Raw genomic sequence first — 20216 nt, forward strand, 5'->3', positions numbered from 1 at the left:
CTACTCAATATTACCCCCTAAGTAGAAATTGGCATTGCAAATCTGAATAGGATAGGAACAAAGCTCAACAATACAGCCAAGATCCATGAAGAAAAAAGACAGGAGGCGTGCACCATTGTTGATAATTCCCTGCAGCAGCCATGTCTATCCACTCCCCTTCCATTTTTAGGGTGATAAAGAATGAAGGAAAGAGACGGTACATATGAAAGTAAATTGCGGTGTAATACATTTATTTTATTTATTTTATACAATACTTAATCAATCATGATCAGTTAATTTCCTTAAAAGTCATGATCAGTTACTAAGGGCCTGTTTGGATCCACCCCCAAATAGCAAAAGGGCAAATGGTAAAATTTTTGCTCCTGTCACATCAGATGTTTAGACGCTAATTAGAAGTATTAAATATAGTTTATTAAAAAACTAATTATATAGATGAGGACTAAATGACGAGACGAATCTATTAAGCCTAATTAATCCATAATTAGCAAAATTACGGTAGCATTTGCCATTTTGCACTTTGGGGTGTTTGGATCCAAGAGTGCAAAAAAAGTGCAAAAGAGCAAAAGTTTTGCACTTTCTCTTTCTCTTTCCGTTGGATCCAAACAGGCCCTAACTTCCATACTTTTTAAAGTGATATCATAGTTATTGTTTCATAATTATATACTTGATCATGAGGGCTTTATATTTAAGTATTAATACACATTATTTAAATTGTGAACACAATAACGGTATTGCATTGTGGTATGGTGTAAATGGGTGTATATTTATGTAATCAGAACCAACCAGCTGCCGCTGATAATAGCTATGGACGTACTAGGGATGTCATAGCATCTCCAAAATGTATTATCCTAACATATCTAAATAAAGAGAATATATAAAATATGATTAACTTACTAAAATTAGGATCAAAGAATGAAAGTATTATAAGATCAATTTTTAGCATCGTGTTAAGGCCGAGTGATTGCTAAAGAACATGAAATCCTATTGGTCGGAATCAAATGCTGCAAAAGGCCATGAGCACCATAAATGATATGCATGTGAAGCCCACCATAATGATTGGGAACGTGAATAGCCTACAAATCAAAATGGAGGAGGTGCATGATGTTGAGAGGAACCATACCAAGAAGACAAGAACAACGACATATAGAAGGTTAAGGTGACATAAAAAGCATAAAAGAAGGCATAAGCATACGCAAAAGAGTCCCCCATTAACCAGGTGGAGAGGTCTAGATCTGTTTGGGCAAAAAAAGTTCCATTAGAATATCAAGGAGGGGAGGTTTAGTTCAGGATATCGATGGACTACACATGCATCGAGATTGTGATGACTAGCAAGAAAATTGATTTGCTCAAAGTGTGGAAAAGAAGATGGTTCATTGGTTTAGTTGCTAAGAATGACATCGGGGCATAACTCAAAAAATATACAAAACCAGACTAAAGAAAAATAGCGGAGAATATGAAGTCGGTCCAGTTCGTGATCTTCTAGGGCTAGAGATAAACATGGATAGGATGTGCAAGTTAGCTTGCTCAAGGTGCAAGAAAGAAGATGGTACATTGATGAGATTGAGCAGAAAGATAAGAGAAGAACAACTCAAAAGAACCTACACATGTACCACTATGACAAAAAAAAACTACCTAGAGAAAAAAGGACAAAGATTAATTACCTATCACTAATATAGCTGAAACCAGACTAGCTGCGCTATTAGCGCGGGACACCTTACTAGTTTGGTTTTGAAGAAAAGGATAAGAGTTCGGCTGGAATTTGGAATTAGAAAACGCAACCTGATGATACAGTCAAAGGAAACGCTCAACCGCCCACAACTAAGACATAAAAAAGGAACAAAAACGACGAAGAAATGGAGCTGGATCAACAATCCTGATCCACCGTCATTCCCGGCCAGCTCCTTTCGCAACTCCATTTAACAACTCCAAGATGCATCTGACGTCTCAAGTTTAGTCGAACCTCTCCTCTTCACCTTCTTTTTTTCTGACAAGTAGCTAGCATTTGCATCATGCCGTATTCTCATAGTTCCTTTTTTTTTCTGTGGCATTACAATCTGAATCTATCTTGCAACTGCAAAGTCAGAGGGTGTGCCTGCAAATCCAGTTGCGAGCAGACACGTTCTGAACAACCCAAAACGCCCACCAGATCGCTTTGGTTGCTCAAGTCGACGCCCACCAGATTGCTTCTTTGCTCAGGTCGACGCCCATCGAATTCATGTAACTCGGGTCACGATGCCTTCGTCAAAACACAAAATATTTGCACAGAAACGAGGGACAAAGTCCCGAGTTTACAGATCACGGCCAATCGATGTCGGCCTGGCTTTATTTTAGTTCCCAACCTTGCACTGAATATGTAAGCATCGCTTACTTTTGTGGCCATCTGACTTCTGACTACAGCTTGTTGCACTATTTATCGTCCATAGAAATCAAAGATCAACGATACTAATATTGCAAGCTGTGCTTTTTCAACTTGTTCTTGGAGCTTCTTCTGGTAGACCCTAGTTATAAAAATCATGGCTTTTGTTTCAGACTGAAAATAATGATGTACTTTTGTTTGGAAGGAAGACTGAGATTCTCTTTGCAATATAGCCACAGCGTTTCTACTGTAACATCGTGCTAACCTATGTCCTGAAATTTTTTCTGGCCCCACAATAGTTTACTGCCCACTTGTTAATTTATCCCCTTTTGAATCTGATTTCTTTGACGGGCTAGTACACCTAAATGCAGATATATAAAACCCCATGCCTCTGGGCCCTGATCCTCCCGCGTCCCTCTCAGAAATGCTACGTTGTTTTATCTGCAAACTTTGGAAGCCAGAGACCTGCTTGACTCTTGATTGGTTGCCAGTTTGCAGCTGCTTGGATTTGCCACAGGTCGAGATCAATTCTAGGCTATTGCCATGGAGGAGCCTCCCCAGCTGTTCCTGTGTCCCATCTCAATGGAGCTGATGGAGGACCCCGTCACGGTGTCCACCGGCGTCACCTACGAACGCCGCAGCATCGAGCGGTGGTTCTTCAAATACGGCAAGACGACGTGCCCGGCCACCATGCAGCGGCTCTCTTCCTTCGACCTCACGCCCAACCACACTCTCAAGAGCGTCATCTCCTCCTGGCTCGACCGCGCCTCCTCATCGTCGTCCTCGAGCACGCCGCTGTGTAAGGAGCTGGGGCGGGAGAGGCTGCCGTCAGTGCTCGCCGGCGTTGAGGGCACGCCGTTCAAGGTGACCGCGCTCAAGAACCTCAAGTCCTGCATGGAGGGAGACGTGGCAGCCCAGGAGGACTTCGTCGCCTGCGGCGGCATTCAGGTGCTCGGCCGCGTCATGACGCAGGCGCTGGCGGAAAGCAGCGCCGGCGGTGACTTCTCGGCGTTCCGGACGTGCGAGGAGGCCGGTTCCGTCCTTGCCGCGCTCCCGCTCTCCGACGACACGTCGGTGGAGCTCGTGCTCAAGCCGGATTGCATGAGGCCCGTGGTCGCGCTGGTGCAGCGCGGCAGCGCCGAGGCCAGGCTGCACGCGATGTCCATCATCGCCAAGATCTCCAGGGCCGACCGCGACTGGACAGCTGGCGTCGACGTCGACGACCTGGTCAAGTCCCTCCTCGAGGTCCTGTCCGACGGCACCTCGCCGAAGCTGAGCTCGCGCGCGCTCGACGTGCTACTCGACGTCACGGCGCGCTCCCGCGGCACGCGGCGCGCCAAGGCCGTGGAGGTGGGCGCGGTCTGCGTGCTCGTGGAGCTCCTCCCCGACGCCGACCGCCGCGTTGCCGAGCGCGCGCTTCTCCTCCTCAAGCGCCTGTGCAAGTGCCCCGAGGGCCGGCTCGCCTTCGCGGAGCACGCGCTGGCGGTGTCCGCCGTGGCGCGGACGGTGCTGCGCGTGTCAGGCCTCGCCAGCAGGCTGGCCGTGAGCGTGCTGTGGCTGGTGGCGTGCGCGGTGGCGCCCGCGGAGAGGGTGCTGGACGACATGTTCATGAGCGGCGGCGTGGCGAAGCTGCTGGCGCTGCTGCAGGTGGAGAGCTCGGCGTCGACCAAGGAGAAGGCGGCGAGGCTGCTGAGGGTGCACGGCGCGTTCTGGAGGCAGTACCCGTGCTTCCCCACCGACCTCAGGGACTACCTGAAATTCCTCAACTGATTCGTTCCTCTGCATGTTGGATTGCAAAATTGTAGAGAGATTCCGAACGCGTTGAGCATGAGTTTGTGTATTATCTGTAGTACAGTTCAATTGCTAGATTGTTTGGATTTTTGATCCATTCTTGATTTGTAGTTTTGGATGCAGCTGTATGTTTATAGCATTGACATCATTTCATGAGGGCTCCAAATGAATTCGTTTAGTTTGCGTAACAAGGAGATTGGTTCGGTCGATATTTCTGTTTGGATCTTGAGTTATTTTCTAGATCCTAAGGATATTATAAGTTCAATAATTGGTGAAGGCCATTGCTTTTTCTTTTTTGGAGATTTGGTGAAGGCCATTGCTAAGAACGGATGAGCGCAGGGGGCCAATTTAATTTACTGGGAGCAGACAGCCCAGCCCAAATATACTACAACAATGCAGCCTAATGATAAGCAGTGAGCCAAGACAGGCCTAGTTCGATCCATTTCTCGGCTGTAAAAGTGATGATGACATTTACATAGCCCAGCCCATTCTATTTCGGCCTGTCGCGGCTCGCGGGTAAGACGAAAATGAAATGTCTCATTTGGCGGGCACTCTCTTCTTCATTCCCGGGCACTTCGAATTCTGATTTTTGAGAACCCAACCGGCTCGTCGGCGCTCAAATCTCCCCTACCACGTCTCGGCGTCTCGCCACCGCTCGGCCATGGAGGACAACGCCGGCGAAGCCGGCGGACAAAGCCAGGTACGCTGAATCTCTGGGCCTCCCTCTCCTCTGCTCCCCGACCCCTGTCGCATCGTCGCGATTTGGTCTAAGTACGGCACTCGCAGGAGAAACCGCCCCTCCGTCCAAGCCACTCCCTCACCCGCGTTCTGTGTTCTTGCAGGTGCACGGGTGGAGTTCGTACCCCCTTTCGCTCCCTTCCCGTGCGTTCCCCTCTTCCCCTCGCGAATCTTAGAGTTTTCTTGGCGCGTCAATTTTTGGATCTTTTGCTGTCTGACGCCTGTTTCGGTGTTCTGTTTCTTCGTCAGAGCCGCCGGACATCAAGAACTGGTTCTCGAGCTACGAGTATGAGTCACCGGAGGTTCCGGAGCTGGGTGCTGATCCTCCCATCGACAACGGCAGCGAGACCCAAGACCCATTAGAGGTAACTTTTTTCTTGCTGAATTCTTTTAAACAGCCCATGGACGCGTTACATCTCTTGCTTCATATCCCATCTTTCTACTAATTGACGCAACTAACTGTATACTCTGGGTTCGGTTCAGCACCCGCTATTCAAACATTCTTTCCGGGATGATGGTGTTGCTTTGAGAGAAAATTGTTTGGGAGACCAATCTGAGCCTGAGGTTTTTGCTGGAAAATATTTGGTTCCGGTTAATAAGAGTGAAACGAAGCCTGCCCCAAAAAGGAAGCAAAGTCTGCGGGCACTGTTTGGAGCGGGTTTTCTTGATAAGGATGAGGAGGCTACTGAAATTGAAAGGCAGAATTTGTTGCCTCTGCAGAGAAATGCACTGGAGCCTTTGTCAGATTGCATAAGAAACTTACCTGATACTAAACAAAGCCAGGAAGTGTCAGCTGAGCACAGCAATTTGCTGGTGGATTGTGATGGTATTAGTTCAGTTGACACTCAAGAAAGCAACCCTGCAGATCAGGAGGTTGAGTGCAGTGAACAGTCTGGTGATTGTGATGATGCACGTTTGACTAATATTGATATTGGAGAAGGCTGCGAAGATATCATCCACCAAGTTGAACTGCCACTCAATTTCAACGGTGCCAATCTAGCTGGCACTGAGAAAAACACCCAAGATGGTGTGGAGCACAGCATACGTCCTGTTAGTCGCAACAATTTCAGTTTAGCTGACACTAAAGAGAATTCTCGGCTAGAGGAAACTCGGCGCTGCAAGCTTGTATTGGACAGTAGGCCACAAGAAATAGTGGCATCAGATGGTTTTATAGCTGTCAAGAGAAAGGAGCACCGGCCCGATGAACGCAAAATGAACAAAATTCCTAGGCACCCAATGGGGAGAGAGAAGGAAAAAGGAGAATTACAAGAGAACAACAGCACTTTGGAGCAGAAGGCTTTGGTCCAAGAGCAAACTAGACGTCCCTTGGCTGACAGAACTAATTTTCTAGAAGTAGTTGCAGCAGCTCCGGCACAAGAGGTCAGCAAGAAATGGAAGTGCCCTCGCAAAGGCAAGCCCTTTGTTGGTCGTCCACTGAAGCAGCTCCACTTGGAACAGTGGGTACGCCGAATGAATTGACACTTCAACATTGCCAACTTGGTCAGGAGAGTATCCGTGATCAGGTTGAAACCGGATTTTTTGGTTTGGCAATTTGGACTTTGTTTGAGCACCTTTTCAGCTCTACCAGCCTGTAGATGCGCATGTCATACAGTAGATCATTTATACCTCTGTTGCAATGTTTGTGCTACTCCATTTCGCATGTTTCATAGCAACATGTGTATCTGCAGGCTACTGAATTGAGACGACCCACTGAAGCAGCTCCGCTTGGAACATGTGTATCTGGGAATAATTTTTTAGATGAAAATCTGTGAATCTGTTGATGCTGCTGGGGAAAAAAAATTGCTCCAGTAACTGCAATGAATTAGTTGTTCATCCACTAAACAGTCGCATGATTTATGTCATAGATGAATGAAGAGTTCCTTTAAATAAAATAAAAGAAAATAAACAGATGACCGAAGAGTTCTTTTCTTTGGAGAGGAACATAGGAGTGAAGATAATAGGAATTCCAAGATAATAGCAGGATCTTGGGCCTATACATATTTGGGTTATTAGTCAGCCCACATCTTAATGTTATGCTGATAAGCCCATTCCATGTAGCCCATATCGCTCACCCACTCTTCTTCTTCCTCCCAGCCCAAGCCTACCCATTATCCGATCACGATAGGGACAAGGACAGCACACGCGTACGGCAGTTAGGCCGAACACGGCGATGTGACACTGATCCGTTTGGCGCACATTCCCCGAGGTGATGTTTTTTTACCACGATCCGATTTGCACGAGCCCTGCACCGACCTCTGCCCCACAAGGCACGCGGCGGCTCAACGGCCTCCATGGAGCCTGCGTGTCCGCCGAGGCTGCCACCTCACGGTGCGACGTGCAGCTCCGGCGGCCCACCGACCACCGCATGCCCGCCGCCAGGCCGCCACCTCGCGTTCCACAAGAGTCGGACACCAACACCGGGACTCCGAAGCCCCGCTCACGCCTATATATAGGCCACGGCAGCCGCGGCTCGGTTAAAGATCAGTACACGAACGCACAGTCTCAGCCCATCCAATTCGTTCCGTCCGTGCAAGAGCACAAGCTAGAAGGGTGTGACCGGTAACTTAGGCAGGATGCAGACGGCGAAGGTGAAGGTGAAGGACGCGGCGAGCTCAGCGAAGGAGAAGATGAAGGAAGGGTCGGCCAAGATGCAGGGCAAGGCCGGCGAGGCGACGGCGACCACGCACGGCGAGAAGGAGATGGCCAAGGAGGAGGCCCGCGCCAAGAAGGACCAGGCCAACGCCGACAAGCACCAGGAGAAGGCCGAGCACCGCGCGGACTCCGCCGCCGGCCGCCACGGCACGGGCGTGCCCCTCACCGGGACCGGGACGCACGGACACCACGGCGCCGCCGGCGACCCCGCCTACCCATCCGCCGGCACCACGTACCCGGCGTCGGGCAAGTACATGTAAGCTAGGCGATCGGTAGGGATCGCGGTCGTATACGTTTTTGTGTAGCGACCGGCGACCGAGCTGGGGATCGATCAGTGGGGTAGCGAGTGCATGTATGCTGTGCGCACGTGCACGCTGTGTCCTGGAATAATGGAAGTGTATGCTCAGTCGTAGTGAAGCTTCGTTTCAGTTGTACTCAAATCATGTACTGTGTGGTGCTGTTTTTTATGTAGATATCTTCATAAGAAACAGGCCACGTCTACTTCTAAGCTTTAGTCCTTGGATATCTTCTCTCTTCCGTCTGTGAGGGGTCGCGGCCGTTTATGCTATTATTGTTCTTTTCTTTTAACATTACTTAACGGAACCTAAAAACACATTAAAAAGCTTCAAGAAAATGGCTTATGGAACCTGCCTTGAAGGTGAGCTTTTGCAATTTTCTAAAACTAAAATAACATTATTACAATTTAGAACTATTTCCACACTGTCAAGTACTTTATTTATCACGCAAATCCGGCCACGCCTTATATTTTAGGACACAGGAGGCGAGGCGACTACTAACAAATAGCACATAACGATGCAAGGAGAAATACCAATCCATGAATAAGAGAAACGTAGCACTACACTGATACAGACACAAGCCGGAAGGCAGGCTGCATAAACCCTGACAATGAAACGATACGGATACAAGCAACTAGCTACTGCATAACAAGGCAAAGGCATGCACTGGTGCTACTTATTCCTCGTGATCTACTCATTCCTCCTAGCATACCGAATTTATTGTCCGACGCTGCTGCTGGTGGAACCGGTGCAGGAAGGCCTGAGCCCTACTGAACTACGTCAACTGCTAACAAGGCCGCTGCGAACCGGCAGTCATCAGTCGGTCATCATCTTCAGGTCAGGATCATAGCGGCCTTGGTTCCCAGACAGCGACCACCCAACCGGAGCAAATGTGGAGTGCATGGGATGCCCCGTGTTGGCGAATGTGCTGCCGTTAGGTCCCATAGGGCTTCCTGGATCATCAGAGTGCTCGCTTGATGTTCCGTCGGACGGGGGGCTGGCAGTCGAGGCTGCCCCAAAGCCGGGCGCGTGCAGTGGCACAGAAGCCGGCTCGCGTTTTGGTTGCGGCTCTTCCTTTGGCTTTTTACCTTCAGCGATGAAACTGCCAACTACAACCTGGAAAACAAAAGGGTAAGCAATTGTAAGACTAAGGCGTGAGAATTCCAATTTGGGGCATGCGAAATGGCAATGAACAGTAAATAGCCATAGACGAATAGAGAACCTGCACGGGTGTCGCCGCCATCAGCATTCCAGCAACACAGCCTCCAACTATGCGTCCATCACTTCCAGCAAGTGCCACGCTCAAACCACCTGTTCTGCTGCGAGTGTCACCATCCTCTGCAAGCAGGAATGAGCCCGACAGGGAGAGTATATCGAAGTGGCCCTGCAACAAGTCACACGAAGGAATTCATATGATTTATATGAAGAAAAATTGTAAGTGTTCTGAAATGAGAGTATTGTGGATTGGATTTGTAGTCTGTACTCATGGATGTACCAATGAACTGTTCCATCGTATTTAGTTATTTCTCAATGAATTGTTGTTTCACCTTTTCTGTGTTATTGTGCCTTACTGAAGTGGAAACTCAAAACTAAATAATAGGCATTTTTGTCTCTTGTCAGAAGTCAAGTTGATGGTGACTGAAGACAAATGAAACGCCAAGAGAAAAATAATATGTAAGTTTACTGGATGTGTGCTATATGATTGATAGTTCGATACTACTCCGTTCCAAAATGTAGCTCGTTTTGACTTTTTTAGGTTCATAGCTTTTGCTATGCACCTCGTATATATCTAGGTGCATAGCAAATACTATAAATTAAAAAAGCCAAAACAACCTGCATTTTGAAACGGAGGGAGTACATAACAATTGGAAGTGTTGTGGCTTGGTTTTGCAGTCAATCCTCAGAGGCACCAATGAACTTTCATAGAGTGAAAAACAGATTAAATATGTGCTCCCAGTTTCCTTGTTTTATCCTGCCTAGATGAGATGAGAACTTAAAACTATGTAGCAGCCATTTTTTTCATTGTCGAAAATCAAATGGTTGACTGCAGGCAAATGAAGGAAAAGAATAGATATGTGCAAATTAAGTGGATTAGAGCTACATGTTTGTTACTAACTTGCTACTTAATAAGCAATGCTAGTAAAGCACAATCCAACTGAAAAGATATCAATGATAGTTGCACGGCCTATCAATGGTCCATTGCACAGATATGTTTACTTGAGTGATTTATAATACTGCAAATATAGACTAATAAAAGAATATAGTCATGCTGTCTGGCCAAATGTAAGAAAACCAACATAAATCAAACTTCAATTCTAAACTTGTGTGCTACTACTTCATAGAAACCCCAGCAGTAAAACAAAAGCATCCAGCACCTCTGAGCAAGTTGAAGCTGAATATACCTCGTATGTCACTATGCCACCAGAGGTTGCTGGTTGACGGAGTGTTGCTGTGCACAGAGCCCCATTTGCTGAAATTATACATGTAGTGCGTGGGCCTTGTTGTGAAAAGGCCATTATTTTTGAAGCAACATCCTGGGATCAACAAAGTAATGATATTGGTGCATAAAAGTTCATTAGAGTCTGGGGTCCAATACAACCAGCAGGCTCAAGCAACTTCAAACCATGTAGAAAATATACGATTAATTCAACAACAAAGCAAACCGAAAAAATTCAACAAATTCAAGTGAACATAATACTCTCCAAAACTTATAATATTATCTCGGAGATCATGATATATGTCATGTACTCATTTATTCAGCAATATGTTGAATGGAAGTATACTAAATATCAAGTGATGGCACAGAGACCATGGCAAGGCAGTTCACATCAAGACAGAGGACACAAGAATAAGGCTAAGAGATTTTAAAATATGCTGGGAAGAGCAAGAAGCATAATGTTCTGATCCTGTTCTTCACATTGTAATATGGTTACTGTAATTATTTGGCACCACATCAGCTGAACATAAGGCCTGAAGAGTGCCTTTTTTATATAAAAAAAAACCACAGGCATAGAGGCAGATTTAAACATTTCAAGAAAAACCAGTATGTTCACAAACAGCAATATACTCGATCCTAAATACAGAAATATGTCCTGGACGTAATTAGGCACAATAAGAGTGTGAAGACACCAAAGGGGGAGCATGTTTCAAGTACCTCATTAGGCTTCACAGTTATTATGTGGGGAGTAAATGATGTCCCTGATGATCCTGAGAAGCACAAAAAGGTGAGATAGCCAGTAATTAAAATAAGTGTTGCTCAAGGATATTTTTAGAACTCCATGGAAGAAAGGAACTAAACAGGCACTAAATTAATATAATTAATTTCAACTCAGGAAGAAAGGAACTAAACAACCTAAGAACACCTGCTAAATGATATTACCATTAACATTCTGACTTGCAATATGGCGGTGAAAAAAAAACCATGTAAAATAGAAATATTTACTGCCCTTATCAGTTAGCAAAGAGTAAAACGCTAGAGATTGTCACAATTTGAGGCATGACAGAAAGATACAAGGAAAAAAATTATCCATCTTTGGTCGTTATGTGCACACTGCACGCACATATATTCTTATTAGAAAAGAAAAGAGAAGCTATATTCAAAGACCAGGCTCATGTTTGAACAGATGTTACTTTTCCTATTTATGCTGTGCGTAATAATAAAGACAATGCTTGTACTTCCCCAAATTATTAAAATGCCTGCGCCATCCCGTTCTGTTTTTAATTCCTTCAGAATGTGGGGGAATCCTTTTAAAAAAATGAATTGTTAAGCCGAGGCCATTAGCTAGATGTACAAAAAGAAAACACACACAAACTTATTCCAGAAATCAGGCCACATACGTCCACGCTTTTGCACCACATTTTCCAGGGCTACAACTACGGGCCAAGCTACGGTCTCAAGGAAGGGCACACTTATCAGAATTCAGACACAAAAGGCAGAGCAGAGAGCTGGTGCAGTCTATATTACCCAAAGCATCGAGCTGTTTCTTTTTGCCGGATCCAGGGGGGCGCCCTCTGCGCTTGCCGTCGGGGTTGGAGTTGGAGCCACCTCCGCCGGACTGCCCGCCGGCCTCAGCGCCCGTCGCGGCGGCGGGCTTCTGCCCCAGGCCGATGGTCCCGTCCGGGCCGTACTTCCTCGGCCTCCCCCTCTTCTTCTTCACGAGCTCGCCGGCGCCGGCGCCTGGATGCTGCTGCGGCTGCTGCTGCTGCATGCCCGGCGCGCCGGAATCGGGGCGGTACATGGCTCCCGGCGGCACGTCGGCGGGCTTCATGGGCGACGAGGCGCCCGGCGACGCCATGGGGTTGAAGGCGAGCGGCATCCCGTGCATAACGTTCCCGGGGCCCGGCGGCATCCCGGGCGTGGCCGCGGCGCCGAACGCCGTGGCGTGCTGCATCATGACGCCGCCGCCGCCGCCGGGGCCAGGCTGCGGCGGTGAACCCACCCGCGGCGCCGCCTGCGCCTGGGCCTGGGCCTGCTGCTGCTGACTCTGGTGCTGGTGATGGTCCCGGCCGTCCATCTCGCGGCCGGCCGGCGAAACCCTAGCCCCGACCCCGAATCCGACGCGCTCCTCGCCTCGCCTCGCCTCGGCGCACCGCACCGCACCGCACCTGCGCGCCTCGCCGGGGGGCACAGTTCACATGCGCGGTTCGCGGCGGTTGGAGGTCACCAGAAAACCGACCTCGAAATCGAATAAAATACGGAGGAAATGGGGAAAGCCGGGGAAATATGATATAATCCGGGTGAGAAATGGAGGGGGACGGCCACGGGGGAGGTGGCGAGGTGGGTGTGGAAAGGAGCGGGAGTTGCCTCACGTCCTCACCTGAGGGGCGATGCGGATCAGATCCGTAACTGACGAGAAGACGCGATATATCGGGTAATAAATCGCTGCCTCCTCCTCCTGCGAGTCCGCGACGGCCCGGGCCCATTTTGATTTTTGACGGAAATAGCCCGGTTCCTTTTTATCCCAGCTGGGTCAGCTATTAACCCTGGGAGTGAGCAAGGAAATAAATGGTTCGAATTTCCAATCAAACAGCTTTTGGACAAAATGAATCAGCTAGAATTTTAGGATTTTCGTAACGACAAGTATGAAGAAAAAGCCCATTGCCTTCATCCCTTGCTTCACAAACTATTCCGTTGGAGAGCGACAAGGGGAGAGATCGCGTACCAAGTTGTGTGCCAAGTCGCTTGCAAGTGCAGGTGCCCATCCGTGGTCTTGTGTGTCGTGGACCGGACGCCGTGCGCGTGGGCGACACGACGCAACAAGATTGAAAGGCGGGGGCCCATCAGCGTCGTGCGCGGGAGTACGCGGTGGGGTCCGATCCCGACGTAAGAAAACGAACAGCGTCGGACCACGGGCGCGCGCGGCCGGCCCAACAACCAACGGCTCCGCGGGCTGCAGGCAAGGCAGGCGGTACCGCGCGGACGCGCCGGACCGGAGGAGGGTCCGGCAATTCAACTCGGCGCGCGCGCGGGCGGCCGAGCAGGCCATGCCCAGGCCGGCAGGCGGCAATCAAGTCAAGCCCGCCGGCCGAATCCCCAGCCTGATCCTCCGCCGCGTCGGCGTCGCGTTCGCGTACGTACGACGACGCGACTGCCTGCCGCCTGCCTGGCCCGTGGCCCGTGCGATTTGTCGCGGAGCCGGCCGGGCCGGGCTGCGTCCCGCGGCGGCAGCGGCACACACGGAGGAGCGGGGCCTGCCGCCTGCCGGCCTGGCAAGTCTGCCACTAGTTTCGGAGCTCGTGCCTGCTATCTGCCAGCGCGGGGCCGGGCGAGCCAGCCCGGGGATCGCGCCATGTGATGTGACCAGGTCTGCTCTGCTCTTCGGCTCCGCGCGCGGTCCCCCCTCGCCTTCCGTTCCGTTCCCCTGCTTCCCGGGCACGCCGGCACGCCGCGCGGCGCGACCGATGCGCCGCGGTGTTCCTCGGCTGGCCGCTCGCCGCGCGGGGCGGCGGGGTGGTGGGTCGGGACGGCGGCAGGATGGGCCTCTGGGCCTTGTCGGTCTGCCTGACATAGGCTCACTCCTTTTCTTTCTCCCGAATCGCGCGGGACGTGAGAGTGAGACATGGGCCTAACCGGAATACGATTTGGGCCCGGCCTAGACCTCCTTTTATGCGTGCGAACGGCCTCTTCGGCATTCCACTCGTTCTCCTCATTTCCTCTGGGACCTCTCCCCCCATCTCCTGGTGGATGCACTCGGCCTGATCGAGACTGACTTGGAATTCCTTTAGCTTCCCAGTGCAATCCACCGCTGAAGATCTTGTCCTCTCTTTCGTGCACGGTGATCCCAGAGTGGACTTGGAAGCCGTCAAATTCCTGCGTTTGGAATTCTGAACACGAATTGGCAGTTGGCACACCAAGTACACGCACAGATTAATCTATTCTCCGCCGCATTGATCGATTGGTCACTTGCAACAACCCAACCACTTCCGGAGCTAACTCCAGATGCAGCATGAATGAGTTTGGATTGACCAAGTGAACTTCCAACTGAAAACCATATGCCAAGTAGTTCTGAATCTCGCTGCTTTCTCAACCATCTTTCTGAACCCGTGAACCACCTCCAACAAATCTCCAACAAACACATCTGCAAGCTTCCTGCTCACCCCCATTAACACCTTGTCATCCGGCCCCTTGCACATCAGTTGCAAATGTCCAAGCGTTGTGTAGTGTGTAGTAGCAGTGGCAATCGGCGCCGGCATGGGAGAAGAGAAGGACAAGACGAAGACGAAGGTGGAGGTCAAGACGGCCGTATACAAGGTGCACGTCCACTGTGGCCAGTGCGCGCGCGACATCCAGACGCAGTTCACCGAGTTCCAAGGTGCGTGCGTGCTCGATCCTGTCGTCTGGTATACTAGCATTTGCCTCTCCAGTGGTGCTTGCCATGCCGAATATATATGCCGTGCGCGTATGACCTTCCCCGCCACTTTATGTTCCGAAAACGGGCACGTCGATCGGCAGGGGTTGAAGAGGTGAAGGTGGACGCTGGGGCAGGGAAGGTGACAGTGAAGGGCTTCGGCTTCGACGTCGAGAAGCTCAGGGCGAAGGTCGAGAAGGGTTGCCGGAAGAAGGTCGAGCTGGTTGTTCCTGCCAAGAAGGAGGAGGACGTCGTCACCGAGGTCAAGACCAAGGAGGAGGTACAAATGGCATCTGTCTCTGATAATAATGCAACATATATAAACACCTCGATCTGCACAATTTGAGATGGTCATGCAGGAGTTGAAGGTCATCACCGTAAAGGTCCCCTTGCATTGCCCCGATTGTGCAGTCAGGGTCAAAGAGATCCTGCTGGAGCACAAGAGCATCTACGCGGCCAAGACGGACCTCGGCAAGAACACGTGCACCGTCGAGGGCGCCATCGACGAGAAGAAGCTCGTCGAGTACATCTACCAGAGGACGCGCAAGAAGGGCGTCGTCGAGAAGATCGAGAAGAAGGTGATCGTCAAGGAGGAGGTGGAGGTGAAGAAGGACGAGAAGAAGGAGGTCGCCAAGGTGGTCGAGGCCGTCAAGGAGAAGGTCACGGAGGTCGTCGCCCCCTACTTCATCCCCTGCACGCACCCGCGGTTCGTCGACTACTCGCACCCGTGCCACCGCCGCGGCAGCTACGGCGGCGACTGCTGCTCGCCGTGCGGTGGGGGCTACGGCTGCGGGTACCCGTACGGTGTCAGCTACACGCACTCGGAGCTCACAGGGTACCATGACACGGCGTTCTTGCACTGCACACACCCCAATGAGTTCATCAGCGAGGAGAACCCGTATGCGTGCTCTGTGATGTAGAACTTTTTGCAGGTGGATCGTGCACGCCGACAATAATGCAATTAGCTCAAATTTTGCTTCGGCTCAGGTTGGTTAGTAGCTACAGGGCACTTGCATCTTCTTCCAGGTGCATTTTTCAGGTTTTCAGGGTGAAATACTGAAATGTCAATTGACTGATAATCATGCGTCAGTATGTATGCGCAACATTTGAGATCAGGAAATTGTGACGCCTTAAGCTCTTAAATGAGAAATGCTTGGGCACTGAAAATGATTTAGTCGTGTCCGTTTATAGTTCATCGCAACATTTGTTAGTATGAATTATGTAGATTATGTTTGACGGTAACAAAGAAACAACTTTGTCTAAACAAACTAAAGAACACGCGCAGTCAACACACTGCAATAAGATTGCTTTTGTAAACATGCTTTCACCTAGGTTCATACCTCCTAAGTGGACCATATCATGATATCAGTAACTATAGATAAATTCTGTTATAACTTTAACCAATTCCTATCTTTGAGTTAGCAGCAAATTGAAAATTAGGGTCCCATTATTTTCTAGCTGCTTGAATTCTTGAAATCATCATTTTTTAAAACCACCATCAATCATATGCCCTTGGATCAAATCCAACCACCTGATGAATTGATAAGTAGTTGGGCGTTGATTCTAAAAGAGAAAATTAAAGTAAGTTGGTTTCAAACACTTGAAAAATAGCAAAACTGTTAGGATAGATCTGATAAGATTATTTATTGCAGTGACGATAGCCCATAGTAGTTTTCTGTTACCAAGTAGAGTTTTAAAAAAGCAATTTAATATTCAATTCAAGCACATGTGCACAGCAAAGGGTTTCAGTTCAATCTATTGGATCAAAGATGAAACTGTTTCATCAATATATATAGGAAAAATTATTTCTACACTCACTTGTAGCTACTTCCATATGTGTATCTCATGACGTAGGACGTATCTGACCGAAGAGTATGACCGAAGAGTATGTACGTGGAGTATGTGATCATACTAGAACATCTATGATGGTATATATGTTGGGTATGTGACCATACATAGAGTATATGGACATACTTATTTTTATATAGTAGTACTAAGGTATAATTATAATATATTTAAAAAATAGGGATGCTTTTGAATTTTTTCATATATATCCCTTTGAAGTATCTTAGAATTAGTATATGAACATACTCAAAGTAATAAATAAATATGTAGATATACATACGGTGGTATACTGATGATGAGAGTAGCTACAAGTATATCTCATAACGTTGGACGTATCTGACCAAACGATATACCTACATCATGAGATACACACGTAGAATAGCTACAAGTGCGTGTAGAATATATCTTGTATGTATGTATGTATGTATGTATGTATGTATGTATGAAGAGAATCATGAGAACAGCGATTATCAACGCATGGGCATACAAAGAGACAGCGTATATAGTACAATATAATACCAACAGATAAGTAAAAGACCAAAAACAGTGCTATTCGAGTTGGCAGAAATTAGATCTTCTTTGCAGGAAAAAGATGGTCAGTGATTAACCTTCTATATTTTTCAGTTGTTTCATAAACAGAGTTCATGCAATAGAAGTCATATATACGTGATCATAGACTGAAGTAGGTAAGATAGTGCTACATGTCATTCCTCATCGAATCATCTTCATCAATTTTTCAGATAAATTAATTATTAATTTTTCAAACTCAAATTATTCTCAACAAATCTAGCTAGTATGTGCATATAAATTTCATGTAATTTGGCTTCTAGTTTATTTGTCCCTAAACAGGGTATAACAAGCTGTGAATTCAACACAAGCACTACAAACTGGATGCAGTTTTAAGAACTCAGAAGGGTTAAGTAACGAAAACCTCAATCTGCAATTCAGCATGGAAGAAAAGAAATTTGACTGCATGTCTCAGTTTGCTTAATTAGCACCTGAGCATGTTATTTCAAGACAAGCTGAACGTTGCCAAGGTGCACACACCATCAAATTCTATATGAATGATGTAGAGTATGAGTTAGCAGCACTGGTCCTGAACTCTGAACAGCGATGCATGCAGCTACACAATCCAAAGAGGCCATACTAATTAAACACTAGATACCATGTCGTCAATGAAAACCTTAGGAATCTTTGAATGTCCAAGTCCCAAGAGCTTGGGGAAACTAGCAATCTAGTTTCTTTTGTTTCGACAAGCATCTTGCAATCTACGCATATGAGACAACAAAGAACAAGGGCAGCATAGACATGCAGCAGGGTGACTTGTGAGGAATCCCCATGAGCTTGCTTTGCGAGATTCAATTTACTAGCAGAATTGAGTATGCTAGCTTTGTGATGTTTAAACAAAGGCAAAGCGTGCACACGTGTGAGCAGAAAATTGTGTGGTAACTTGTGACGAAGCAGTTCCCAGACTACTCCCAAATAAATTTAGAAGAACCAGAAGAAACTGATTGATGATACGATCAGTAATATACTATACACGCATCACTAATTGCTGTTGTACACGCAGGCAGGTAACACCTTTGTATAACTCAAAAAACAATTCCCCAAAAGCATGCACAACACATCTAGCTAGCTGCTACATGATGATAAAGTAAGAACTGACAGCTTAAGCCACTTAGAATACGCTAACTTTTCTTAACATAATTTGGTTGAAGCGAATCTCTCATCCAGAGGAACAACAAGAACCCCAGGCATGGAAACATCGAGTAACACACAGAAGTCACACATGCATCCTGGAGAACAGATTAAATTAAAGGCTACTTATTAAAAGCCAGATTAAAAATTAAGACAAGCAAGGGTACACCCCAAATTAAGTTTCAAGAGACACGGGAGAAGAAAAGGAAAAGAAGGAAGAACAAGAGGAGAACACATAATCAGAGAGACCGAGCAAACACTACGAAATTGTACAGAGATCGAGATAGAAATGGTAGATATCCTTGCAAGCATGCGTGTGCTAACCTTCTGCATGCTGCCTTCATCAACCCTTGTGCCGTTCACTGCTTTCTTCTTGATTGCCATCTCCTGTTCTCACACACCTGAATTATACCCACCATGGACTTGTCAGAACGGTGGCCGTGCACCAGCCCAACCATGGCCATCGGCACCAGGCGGGAGCTGTGATCCGCCACCGGCCATGTTGTTGAGCGGCAGGTTGAAGAACGGCAGCCCGGCAGCCGACGGGTCGGGAGGGAACGGGCCACCGCCCATGCCTCCTGCGCCATCGGCACCGCCGCCGGGCGGCTGCATCTGGAGGCCGGGTGGAGCTGCCTGGGCCTCCTCCTCCTCCAGTGGGAGGCGCTCGTAGGCGACGTTGGCGAAGGACGCGGCGATGACGATGACGGGGCCCGCAGCGTAGAGCGCGCCGACGACGTTCCCGCCGACCACCTGCCCCTGGCCCCCCGCGAGGAAGATGGTGAGGCTGGTGGCGCCGGGGGGAGCCGGCGGAGGGAGGAAGGAGCCCGAGAGCGACAGGATCTCGAACCTCCCGTGCAGCGTCACGACGGCGCCCGTCGGCGCCGACGGCTGCCGCAGCGTCACGTTGGTGACCACGCCGCTGCCGCTCAACACGCAGACGCCGCGCTGCCTCCGGCGGGCGTACGTGGAGACGGACTCGAACACGTCACAGCCGCTCCCCACCTCCAGGATGTGGGCGCGCAGCGTGTTGGCGCTCTCCCGCGTGATGATCACCGGGGGCTTCGGCTTATTCTTCGAGCCCGGTGGGCGCCCGCGGGGCCGGCGGGCTACCATCTCCCCGTTCCCACCGCTGCCGCCGCCCGGGGCATCTCCAGCTGGGCCGGATGAGGACGATCCGCCGTCGTGGTCACCGTACGGCCCACCGTTGTTGCTGTTGCCGCCGCCGCTGCCATTGGGGTCGTCGTCGGAGGGCTCCGGCTGCTTACTGGCGTAGTTGTGCTGCAGCTGGAGGTCGGGGTGAAGGTGGTGGAGCTGGTGGACGTAGCGCGTCGCGGCGGTGCCGAGGTCGAGTCCCGCCATGGTTCTTTGCTAGCTCATGTACTGATGTAGCTAGCAAGCAAAATTTAAAAACTAGAAAAGCAGGGGAAAAAGAGAGAAAAAATACTCAAATTGCAACAGAGTGGTGTTTTGTTTTTAGGTTAAAAGGAAGTGTTGGAAAAGGAAGCAATGATTTTTAAAGAGGGGGATTGTTTATGATTCTGCCTGTTTTAAAAGTTTTTGGATGCAGAAAGAAGCAAACAGGGAAGAAATTAAAAAAAACAAACAAGTGAGTGCTTGCATGGAGGAGAGAACGAACACCAACAGGCAGCAGAGAAGAGCTGTGTGCTATGAGCAGGGTGGGGGAAGAAGGAGGAGATAGAAAGGGAGGCTATGAAGGGGAAGGTGAAGCACAGGAGGAGAGATGGGAAAGAGAAGGGTTTGAGAGGTTCTTCCAACCAGTGGTAGGAGGTGCACCACATAAAATAATGCGGGGGAGGAGGAGGAGAGTTGGGAGAACAAATTCTTGTGCATCCTTTGCAGCTACGGACAAAGACATAGGGCTATGACACTGACACATGGACCACCATATTCTGGGGCCTACGCGTCAGTTTCGCAGGCGTCCTACATGATGGTGATAGGGGAGGCTTCGGAGAAAGAGAGATGGAGCGGGAG

General features: G+C 49.0%; 6 protein-coding genes across 7 annotated transcripts; 4 read left to right on the forward strand and 2 right to left on the reverse strand.

Moving 5' to 3' along the window:
* Window positions 1-2778: 2778 nt before the first annotated feature.
* Window positions 2779-4356, forward strand: LOC112899127 (E3 ubiquitin-protein ligase PUB23-like). Its single transcript, XM_025967474.1, has one exon. It carries the CDS (start codon window positions 2900-2902, stop codon window positions 4124-4126), a length of 1227 nt encoding a protein of 408 aa, XP_025823259.1. The 5' UTR covers window positions 2779-2899; the 3' UTR covers window positions 4127-4356.
* Window positions 4357-4808: 452 nt separating this feature from the next.
* Window positions 4809-6651, forward strand: LOC112900828. The gene is made up of 4 exons (XM_025969622.1): window positions 4809-4847; window positions 4990-5002; window positions 5135-5250; window positions 5369-6651. The coding sequence occupies exons 1-4, from the start codon at window positions 4809-4811 to the stop codon at window positions 6362-6364; spliced, it is 1164 nt and encodes a 387-aa protein (XP_025825407.1). The 3' UTR covers window positions 6365-6651.
* Window positions 6652-7356: 705 nt separating this feature from the next.
* Window positions 7357-8051, forward strand: LOC112899129 (late embryogenesis abundant protein D-113-like). Its single transcript, XM_025967476.1, has one exon. The coding sequence runs from the start codon at window positions 7459-7461 to the stop codon at window positions 7795-7797; it is 339 nt and encodes a 112-aa protein (XP_025823261.1). The 5' UTR covers window positions 7357-7458; the 3' UTR covers window positions 7798-8051.
* Window positions 8052-8328: 277 nt separating this feature from the next.
* Window positions 8329-12605, reverse strand: LOC112899128 (AT-hook motif nuclear-localized protein 10-like). Its single transcript, XM_025967475.1, has 5 exons — window positions 11798-12605; window positions 10988-11040; window positions 10236-10367; window positions 9056-9217; window positions 8329-8949 (listed from the first exon to the last, which is right to left on the reverse strand). Exons 1-5 carry the CDS (start codon window positions 12345-12347, stop codon window positions 8650-8652), a joined length of 1197 nt encoding a protein of 398 aa, XP_025823260.1. The 5' UTR covers window positions 12348-12605; the 3' UTR covers window positions 8329-8649.
* A 1600-nt stretch (window positions 12606-14205) lies between these two features.
* Window positions 14206-15760, forward strand: LOC112901050 (heavy metal-associated isoprenylated plant protein 4-like). 2 transcript variants are annotated; one of them, XM_025969870.1, is made up of 3 exons: window positions 14206-14645; window positions 14786-14961; window positions 15029-15760. In XM_025969870.1, the coding sequence occupies exons 1-3, from the start codon at window positions 14525-14527 to the stop codon at window positions 15599-15601; spliced, it is 870 nt and encodes a 289-aa protein (XP_025825655.1). In that variant the 5' UTR covers window positions 14206-14524; the 3' UTR covers window positions 15602-15760. The 2 variants fall into 2 exon arrangements, with proteins under 2 accessions (XP_025825655.1, XP_025825656.1); XM_025969871.1 differs by having other exon boundaries at window positions 15041-15760.
* Window positions 15761-18323: 2563 nt separating this feature from the next.
* On the reverse strand, window positions 18324-19991 carry LOC112899054 (AT-hook motif nuclear-localized protein 23-like). The gene has a single exon (XM_025967381.1). The coding sequence runs from the start codon at window positions 19581-19583 to the stop codon at window positions 18651-18653; it is 933 nt and encodes a 310-aa protein (XP_025823166.1). The 5' UTR covers window positions 19584-19991; the 3' UTR covers window positions 18324-18650.
* Between the last annotated feature and the right edge of the window lie 225 nt (window positions 19992-20216).

Source organism: Panicum hallii, chromosome 7 (genome assembly GCF_002211085.1).
Source record: "Panicum hallii strain FIL2 chromosome 7, PHallii_v3.1, whole genome shotgun sequence".
Lineage (NCBI taxonomy): Eukaryota > Viridiplantae > Streptophyta > Magnoliopsida > Poales > Poaceae > Panicum > Panicum hallii.